Raw genomic sequence first — 9,981 nt, 5'->3', positions numbered from 1 at the left:
CCTTCCCTTCCCTTCCCTTCCCTTCCCTTCCCTTCCCTTCCCTTCCCTTCCCTTCCCTTCCCTTCCCTTCCCTTCCCTTCCCTTCCCTTCCCTTCCCTTCCCTTCCCTTCCCTTCCCTTCCCTTCCCTTCCCTCCCCTCCCCTCCCCTCCCCTCCCCTCCCCTCCCCTCCCCTCCCCTCCCCTCCCCTCCCCTCCTTTTTTCTTTTCTTTTTTTTTTCTATTTTTCTTTATTCTTTTCCCGTTCTTTTTTCTATTTCTCTTTTTCTCTTTTTCTCTTTTCTTTTTCTTTCATTTTTCTCTCTTTTCCCTCCTTTCTTGTTCTCCTCCCTCATATCTTCTTTCTGTACCTTCCTTTAGAATTAGGGGAATTCAATAATGGTATGAAAAAATTAGTAAGGTGTTGGCCTCAAAATTCAAAGATTGGGAGCATATAAGCTTTCCCAATTTCAGAAGTGTTTTTTAAGATCACATAAAATAATCTAAATTTCCAGAATCTATAAAATTTCTACCTGCATTTTTGCTTCTCTTTATACGACCTACAACTAATTTTACCTACAACGAATGAAAATCGCCTTTCTCCTGGCTTTCTGGTATTTCCCAATCTAGTTCTGAGAACTGCATGTAAATCAATTACCAGCTTTTCTTCTCAAGTATAATAATGTGAGTTTATTTTAACTCTGTTAACAGTTTTACCTTCTTTTTAAACTGGCTTCATCTAAGAATTAGAATGCTAAACAAACATAAAAAAGGTGGCAATAGAAAATAATTATAGTTTTATTTCAATAGCACCAATTATACATGCGATTGGGATATATTATGTGTTAGGTGGTGTACACAGTTCATGAAGTAAATAAACTTCTTGCCTTGAAATAAGTTATGACCTGCAGAAATGCTTTCATTTTTTTAAAATAAATCTGTTTGCTGGGATGGATCCATGCCTATGTGTGTTATTTTGTTGACTGCAGTGGAAATATTATTTGCAGTGTCCTTAGTAAGAACAAAGGTTGTTGAACCCAATTTTACCGTCATTTAAAAACAGTTCTGATACTACAGTCCTTACTCAAACGAGTTTTGCTGTGTTTGATGATTAATAAGAAAAGTCACAAAGGTCTGCACGGGCAGGTATTTAACATGACATGAAGCACAGAAGTAACAACAATGAACGCTGAATATATATACCTAAAACTAGCTTTTCTGTAATGATGCAGCCTTAAAAATTGTATCCCTTTCTGACTTTGTACACATCTTTAGGATTATTTCTGAAATCTTTACTGAGCACCTGGGTACATTTATCTTTATCTTCTTCAGGCCTGTTTATCATGAGCTGCTTTGTCACAAGCATGGCTCCCGTTATAGGGGAGTGCTGTGGGAATAGCCTAATTTTCTCTGGAAGAAACACAGGGAAGCTCGTACACCGGGTTTCCTCCTTTCATCACATCCCAGCGTGCTGGTAAAGTCCGTGGCCAGCCCTGAAGGCCCTTTATTTTCTGTTAGGCTTTGCAAAGCAACATGATACATATTGATTGGAACAGCACTGGTGGCTGGGCAGCGTAACCATTTTTATGTTTTTTTTTTCCTTTGGTAGAAGTTCAGACCCACCCAAACAATGTAGGAGCCCAAAGTGCTGAGACTTAAGGTGCTTTACGTAGTTTTCCAGGTGAGCTTTGGGCCCACTTGGGAGCTTGTGCAATGGCTGGACATGGCGTGTCCCTAACGCTGCCTGGCTGGGTCACAGTCTTTGGTTTCTGTGTCTCGAAGGCCAAGGGTGTTCAGACCAGAAGGGCCTTTCTTTGTTTGTTTGTTTTTCCTGGTTTACTTCCGTTCCCTCCCCAGGTAAGGCTTGCCGGGGCCGGGGCCCGGGCCCAAACCCTGCCCTTCCCGGGCCTGGCACCCCGCAGCGGCCCGGGGCCCGCGGGGGCCAGCGGCGCGCAGCCCTCGCCGAGAGCCGGGCCGGGACCCGCCTCCGCGCCCGGGGGCGAGGCGAGGCGAGGCGGGGCCGGGCCCGGGGCGGGCGGCGGCGCAGTGCCCGGCCGGGACGAGCGGGGCTCGGTGCGCTGTGCGCGCTCTGCGAGGGGACGCGGGCGAGGTGCGTGATGGCGGCTCCCGCTGCCGGCGGGGGGAGGAAGCCCCCCTCCCCCGCCTTCGGGGCGCGAACCCCCCGCGGGTGCCGGAAGGGTGCGCGGGGCCGCGTCAGCTCCGCTGAAGGTGGCGGGGCTTCTCCTGAGGGGGTAGCGGAGCCTTCGCCCCGCGCAGGCGACGGCCGGCTGTGGTGGAGGGCGGCGCGGAGGCGGCCCGGTGCCCGCGGCGGTCGGTGAGGGCAGGTCCTCGCAGCTCCCGGCGGGGCGGCCCGGGCCCTGCCCGCCCTGCGGGGGAAGCGCAGCGCAGGCAGCGCCGTGCGCGCAGGCCGGGCGGCGCGGCTGAGCGCAGGGGCCTGGGCGGGCAGCGCGCGGCCGCGGGCCCCGCTTGGTTCCAGCCCGCGCGTGTGGCCGGGCCTGGCCGGGGCGGGGAGGGAGAGGGGGCGGCCGCGTCAGTGGGCAGGGGGCGCGCTTCGTGAGGTGGCGTTGTAACGAGCAGACGGCAGGCGGCCTGCCCGGTGGCGACACGGCCGAGTGCAGCTGCGCGGCCGGCCAGCCTGCGACAGCCACGCGTGGCGGGGGCACCCGCGCAGCTGTGCGGCGCCCCGGGTCGTTACCCACCGGCTTGTGACCCTTTGCGTGGGGTCTGACCGCGTGCGCTTCAGCGGGCCCGGGTTTGCGTCCGCACCACAGGGAGAGACCATTGTTACCAGGCTGTTGTGGACTTACTAGACGTATCCTTTTAAGCCCTGTGCTGGTGTAGTATGTGGGGGTTATGTTTGTTTTTCTGCTGCTGTTTAACCACGAATTCGTCAGCGTACTTCATTTTCGTAGCGCGGGCAGTGCCTGGGCGGTAGGGGTTTGGGGAGGCCGACCCTACAAGCAGGGAAAATGGACAAATGTGGTGTAGTTCCAGAGACGGTGAACAGTTTCTCATGACTCTGTACAGTTCTTGGATGTATTTTCAATATCGTTTTAAGATCCACTATGGAAAAATGCTTGGATGCCAGGGATTTAATTTTGTTTGGTGAAACTACACAAACTTCCTGCTGTGATAAAGTTAAAAATTGCAGTTTCTGTTCATCACTGAAAAAAAATTTTGCCAAATCACTGATGATCTCGAAAACTGTTGTACTGTAATGTGAGAGGAGGGAGAGTTACACTGAATTTTCTATAACCCCGAGGCCTACTGCCTTGCCTAGTGGCCCAAACACTGTTTTAGAAAGGATAAAAGAGGGAGCAAATCCCACCACCACAGCCAGACAGGTCCAGGGAAGGCAGGTTTATTTCACTGGTCAAACAGCTGCTTACCACCATCCTGCCCACCACCCCACCAAGGATGTGCCTTCAGAGCAGGAGTCTTCTACTGCTCTCATCTCATTTCCCTTGTTTGGCTGTAGCTGGCAGTGACTCCATGCTGAAAGAAAGATGAGAGATTGTTAGAGTTGTAATCAAGTTTAATATTATTAATTTTTAATCACTGTTGTTAAAATTTAGGAAATAATGAAGTTGACTAAAACAGTACATTTATTTTGGTCTCAAGTGAAGCCAAGACATACTAGTTTTATGGATTCCTACTTGCTAAGTGCATGACTGAAGCACTGGTGAGGTAAAAAGCCTTGTTCTGTGCAGAGCACAAATTGAACGTGCAAGGGGACGTGCTTTTTGTTTTATGTGCCTTCAGTTCTCATCACATTCTTAACTTTATGGTGTTGATAAAAGGTGCCACCTCCATAGGACTGTGGGTTTGTTATGGTCTCATTGGAAAGATACTTAATTAGCTTAAATCTCCCATGATAAAAGCATAAATAGTTCTCTGCTTTTTGTCATTACAACTTAATCTTTGCCCGTGAATCATGCTAAAAGCAATTTTTGAGAACAAGGTCTCAAAGGGGAAAAATGCGTGTTTAACTCAGTTTCATCACAAGTTATTGCTGGGTGGGAAGATACTGGTTAATTTGAAAGCTGACGTGCAATTAAAATTGTGCCATTTTTAAAGACAGGCAATACTAATGTTCTTCTTTAAACACTACAGTACGTATAGTATGTCATCACACTCTTTCTGTCCTGGTAACTGCTTAGGGAAATTCACTAGTTCAAATGAACTGGTCTGAAATTGGTCTAACTCCTTGTGTTATTTCAAAAGTGACTACATTTTGTTTCTGCAATTACATTACATGTTTTGGTGGATTATTTTTTGACAGTTTAATAAGCAGATAGAATGGAAGCTAAATATTAAATGATAATATAACTTCTCATCTTAAAGTATTATGTATGCCATTGTGAAAATAAATTGAGGAAAACCGAATTTGTTTGAAAATAAACTTTTCACAGTTGAAAAATTGTGCTGTCATTGCAGTGATTAAGAAAAAAAAAAAGGATATTCTGATAATCTTGTTGGAACTTTGAATTCCTATGATCTTAACCTAACTTTAATGTTTTTTAAAGGTCATCACTGAGAAGCAGAGAAATGGCTAAACTGACCCAGTTAATTGACAATGAAGTCTTCCGGGCTTATGCTACTTATACAACTATTGTTCTTCTAAAAATGATGTTAATGAGTCTTATAACAGCATACTTCAGAATCACAAGGAAGGTAAGAAACTGGGAATACTGTCTGGTAGAATAGGTTGAAATTTGTAGTGATATCACAGATGTTTCTTTTGTTTTCACCATTCAAATAGTGGTGCTGTTCTTTTTCTTCCTCCTCCCTCCCCTAATGATACTCTGAGTCTTGCATGCTGATGCTTTGTTGGACGTCTTTAACATAATTATCTCATAATTATGGGACTGTATCTTACAGTTGAATTTGACTTACTCTGCCTTTCTAGAACATTTCTCTTACTTCTAAGTAAGAGTTTTTCATAACTGTAGTTTCCACTGTCTTCTGCAGAAAGCTGGTGTCCAGGGTACCCAATTTATAAAGCAAATAAAGTATGATATAGAGCCATGTTACATGAATAACTAACCAGTAGGGTTAGAAGAAGAGGTATGAAGTGGATTTTTATGCATCTATAACCCTTTCATCCAGTAATTCTAAAGCTCTTTACATTCCCTAATTGTTTCAGCCTTCCCATTGCAGGTAGGTCATTATCCTAAAAAAAGATAATTGATTTTTTTTCTATTATAAGAGGCAGGCTGAAAATTTATGTGAGTCGATGTGTAGGCTAGATAAGTATATGAAGTATCCACTGAGGTTTACTAAATAATCCAGAAGTTGCATCTAGCTGAGGAGAGAAAAAAAGCTCATGGGAAATACAATGTTGTGTTTGCCCTGTTCTTGGTCCTATCTAGGCATCTGCTTATGGCCACTGTTGGAAACACTTGGTCCTGGGCTGAAAGAGCCCTGAGTTTGCCCCATATGGCTATTCTTATGAGATCTGTTTTTGCAAGACGGTGTGTGCTTCAAGGATTTTGTGGCAGTCCTTTTGTTGAAATGCTGCTTTTTGTTTCTGCTGGGTGCAAGATAACCCAGTTCTGTTTGTCATGAGGTCCTCATGAAGCACAGCGTTTGTGCTGGTTTCTAATAGCTCTCTAGGTCTTTGTCACAGCTAAATCTTGAGTATAGCAGAGCGCACAGTCTGTCCTGTATGTTCAAAATAGGATCCAGGTGTCTGTCATAACCTTACCTCTTTTTGGTCTTGCAGAAGCATGTCAGCTGTACTGGTCTTATATGCAGATCCAGTGGAGTCCTGTATTAATGCTCATAATGTGTTATGATCCATATGTATGCAGGTGACAATAGGGCCTTCATTAATTTATAGTGCTTGGTTTTCTTATGACAGACAGTAATATTCCAAAGACAAATTAGTAAAGTGATTTTTATTTCCTATTTAATATAAAAAAATCCTGAAATTGTTAAGAAAAAATAGAGGAAAGCAGTGGAGTTAGAGAAGGCAAAAGGTTATTGATGCTGATACTTGTTAAGGTGTCTCCAGAATTTTGAGGCCAAGGTTATTTCACAGAAAGGGATCAAGGATGCCTCAGAAAGCAATCATGAAGGTCTCCTAAAAATCAAAAGGGTTTGCTTGAATTACACCTGCATAGTCTGAACAGTCCACAAAATGCATGTGTTATTAATGTGTCAGTGAAGAAAGATCTACTGCAGTCTGCACTAACTGTATGAAATGTTTTCAAGTAGTGTCTTACAGTATTTGGAGGTAATGACGAGTTACATAACTGGAAAAATTTGTACTTAAGAAGAAATGGAGAAACTTATTTGGTCATAAATGAGCATGGGGGGATGGTCTTTTGGATGCTATTCTGCGTAGAGTTCTGAAGAAGGAAGTGATCCCAAAAGGCTTTTGGATAATTTGTCAAGGATAGTGAAAACGAGACTTGGGTGGTGCAGATAGCAGTTCTACCTTCCAGGTCCCTATGTACCTTCAGCCCACTGGCACTACTTCAGGCTAAGTATCAGTCATGTGCTGTGCTTGTCCATCTTACAAGAAGGCTTTAGCTACATGCATAAATTACATTATATTAATTTGTCAGCATGCAAGCTACATACAGGCAAGGCTCAAGAAAACAGTAATGCAGTGAGCAATATATTGCTCCCTGTGCATTTAATTTCAGGTAAGTTATGTGAGGTTATAGAGGCATTAGTAAAAAGAGTGACCTTTGTAGCAAGCTGTCTTGACCAGAAAAAACATTCTGGCTTCTGATGTCTCTTGTGTGTTTATGTTTGACATAGGCATTTGTCAACCCAGAAGATACAGCATCATTTGGAAAAGGCGAGAGTGCTAAAAAATACCTGCGCACTGATCCAGATGTCGAACGTGTACGTAGGTAATACATAGTAGTCTTTAAGAGTTATTTTAAATAGCTGAATTATACTAAATCAAGGAATTAATTTCATACCTCTCACATCTTCTTTGGCAAGCCTGCGTGTGTTTTGTTTTGCTTTATATAGTAATGTAGTACATTTATTTAAATGAACAAACCACTCCACATTCAGTCAGCATGCATGCTAAAAATAGTAAGTCATTGTCTGGTTATAATAGCTGACTCTTTGATAGTATCCTGTATGCATGGGGGAACTGGTGAGAAGATTGTAAAACATGACATAAGTTGATTTAGTATGAAGCAATGTCCATTAAGTGCAATTCAGCTTTCTATATGATCTGAACATCAGTTGCAATAGTTGCATCTTTTCCTGAAGTGTAAAGGAAATAACAGGAGAAGAGGAGTAAAACTATGTTAAAGTCACAGAACTCCAGAGTTGTAAGAGCATTAATCTGGCAAATCATGCAGAGTGGGAGTCAAAGCCTGTGCTCTCTTTGCTGGATTGAATCGAGGTTACTCACTGATGTGTCAGTTGTACAGGAAAGTTGATCAGCCTTCTGGAAGAATGCTATTAATAGTATGGCAGTGTGCAACCTGCGGTGTACATATTTTGTTTTGAAAGATTCGTGGTAGAATATAAGTTGCCTTTCAGTGGGCTAGAAGTTACAGCTCATTTAATTTTACTTAGCTGATGGCAAAATTTTGTTACCAAAATCATAACTTCCAAGATGCTCTTTGATATACCTGTGCTAAAAAGAGAAAGCTTTCGTGGAATGTTTTCCATATCATTATTCCTTAATGAAGCTAACAGTTTATTTGCTGTATATATTTTCATACAAAAAAAATTGGAATGTGAATGAACTGTTCTCATTTAAACCACTGTTAGGGAGGATCTTGAAAATGACTATCAGCTCTGATATCAGAACAGTGCATCCTTGAAAATGTATATGACTGTGGTTCTATGAAGCCTAGTATATTTCTGTATGTCTCTTCTGGATAAAAATCTCAGAAGATTCCTAATCTCAGTGGGTTGTAAAGATGCTCGGAATTTTCCTTTTCTCCCCCTGAGTGGTTCTAGGAGTTGTTTAATTTGCTGGCTGTTATAGAAAAATGGGCACTTTTGCTGAAGAATAATTCCTTTCTATTTGTAAATTCTAAGAGGACAACTGAGTCGATACTAACTTTATGACCAGATGCCCTTTTAACTCGAATTGTTATGTTAGAGAAATGACAACCACCACACGGAGTCATTTACACAGGTTAGATTTTTAGAACACTGCATTATCAAATTCTTTGTTGCTGTTTTGCAGAGCTATTCACGCTTCTCCAGACCTAGTACGTCAACTTGGTTCTAGTTACTCTATTAGTGTTGCAGGATCTATTTTTTCCTTCCAACAGTGCCTCTCAACAAAAGTATACTATGTTTTCTTTTGCAAGCTTCATGGCAATGGATAATGCCACATAGATTTAGCATGGCTTGTCCTCTGTGTGGCTAGAATTTTTTTTGTTTATAGGTATAGAAAAGATGTTAACTTTCTTCAGGGTATTTTTTTGGAGAAAAGAATAAAAAAGGTGGAAGATATGTTTCCTTGTAATGATAAATGAGTTCAGAAAGCAGCTGCAAAATAACACCATGTTCTGATTCTAGTTGGCTGTGGAATTTGACATAATTAGTAAGGCTTAGAGGTTGTTTCAATCAGTGAATTTGGCTGGAAGTATAATTTTTCTAAAGAGGTAAAAGGAGCAGGGAAGGTTTAGGAAGAGGCGTGAAAGAATACTTCAAGATCTGGAGTTCAGTCTCAACACATTTTTAGTAAATTATATTATGGTTTCAAAATTTCAAACATTTTTCATCTATTTTAGTGCTTAGTAGTGAAGAAAATGAAGCAAAAGCATAACTGTCACACCTGTTAGGTGCTCAAAAATAACATTCTTCAAGATGATTGAACTTAATGAAGATTTGATAGAATGTTTCATATATATGATATTTCATATTTTCTTTATGGATACTACACACTGAGTTTATGGGATTGGAATAGACCATCTGGGCCATGGAGTCTTACTAGACTGTTGCAGCCACAGTCATCCAGTTAATTGATGTTCAGTTGAGAGAGGCTACAAGAACATTCCAGCTATCTGTTTTCTTCCCTGCCTTTCCTTGCATTCTTGCACACCCAGGTGCACTCATATACCTCATGTAAATCCCTAATGTTACTAAGATCCTGGAGGAAAACAGATCTTTCATGCGGAAGATCAGAAGCTTAAAAACATGGGGTGCAGCAAGAGAGACCAGAGCGATGTCAGGTGAACATGCAAAAATAATTTCAGTAGCTGAAGCTGTCCCCACTGCAGAGGAAGCCAGCAGTTATGTTAGGGCCTTAATGGTAGCATGCTCTGAAGGTGCTGAAAAATAATGAGGCTTGAAGTGGTTTATTCAACAAAATGTAACACTGTAAAATAACTTTGCTTCTTTCCCCAGAGGCCACCTGAATGACCTTGAAAATATTGTCCCCTTTCTTGGCATTGGACTGCTGTATGCTCTTAGTGGCCCTGAGCTGTCCACAGCCTTGGTGCATTTCAGGATCTTTGCTGGGGCTAGGATCGTTCACACTTTTGCATACTTGATCCCTCTTCCCCAGCCCGGCAGAGGTTTGTCTTGGGCCGTTGGGTATGCAGTGACCATCTCGATGGCATACAAAGTGCTGAAGACGGCGTTATACCTGTAGCAGTCATAGCTTCTGCGTACCATTTGACATTCCATGCAAAATTTCCAGCAGTGTATGTTGATGTCTTGAATGAGCCAGTGTGAGGGTTTTTTTTGTGACTGGAATTAATTTTATAACAGAGGCTTTTCATTCCTGTGCAGAACTATTTCTTTTTAGAGGAAAAAAAATCCTTCTCCCTGTATTCTCTATTCATGGTCTGCATTGCCAAAATATTAGATTGAATGTTCCCTTTGCAATTTGTCAAGTGCTTATGATTCTAAACATGCAATGATGCTGTATTGATAGCACGTGTGGTAATTTTCTACAGATGCACTATTTTTGGCTGTAGCTCTGAAGTCTAAATCAATAAAGACAAGAGAAAAAATAATCTGTATTTTTGTTTTCATTTTGACTCT

The 9,981-nt window shown here is 42.4% G+C and overlaps 1 protein-coding gene across 3 annotated transcripts; it reads left to right on the top strand.

Moving 5' to 3' along the window:
* Window positions 1–1,936: 1,936 nt before the first annotated feature.
* Window positions 1,937–9,953, top strand: MGST1 (microsomal glutathione S-transferase 1). 3 transcript variants are annotated; one of them, XM_080391815.1, is made up of 4 exons: window positions 1,937–2,086; window positions 4,524–4,671; window positions 6,769–6,863; window positions 9,340–9,953. In XM_080391815.1, exons 2-4 carry the CDS (start codon window positions 4,546–4,548, stop codon window positions 9,584–9,586), a joined length of 468 nt encoding a protein of 155 aa, XP_080247941.1. In that variant the 5' UTR covers window positions 1,937–2,086; window positions 4,524–4,545; the 3' UTR covers window positions 9,587–9,953. The 3 variants fall into 3 exon arrangements, with proteins under 3 accessions (XP_080247941.1, XP_080247942.1, XP_080247943.1); XM_080391816.1 differs by lacking the exon at window positions 1,937–2,086 and adding an exon at window positions 2,151–2,311; XM_080391817.1 differs by lacking the exon at window positions 1,937–2,086 and adding an exon at window positions 2,557–2,837.
* The last annotated feature ends 28 nt before the right edge of the window (window positions 9,954–9,981 follow it).

The sequence above is a fragment of the Falco punctatus genome (genome assembly GCF_963210335.1).
Source record: "Falco punctatus genome assembly, chromosome: 6".
NCBI lineage: Eukaryota > Metazoa > Chordata > Aves > Falconiformes > Falconidae > Falco > Falco punctatus.
This window is presented reverse-complemented; position numbering and strand designations above follow the sequence as displayed.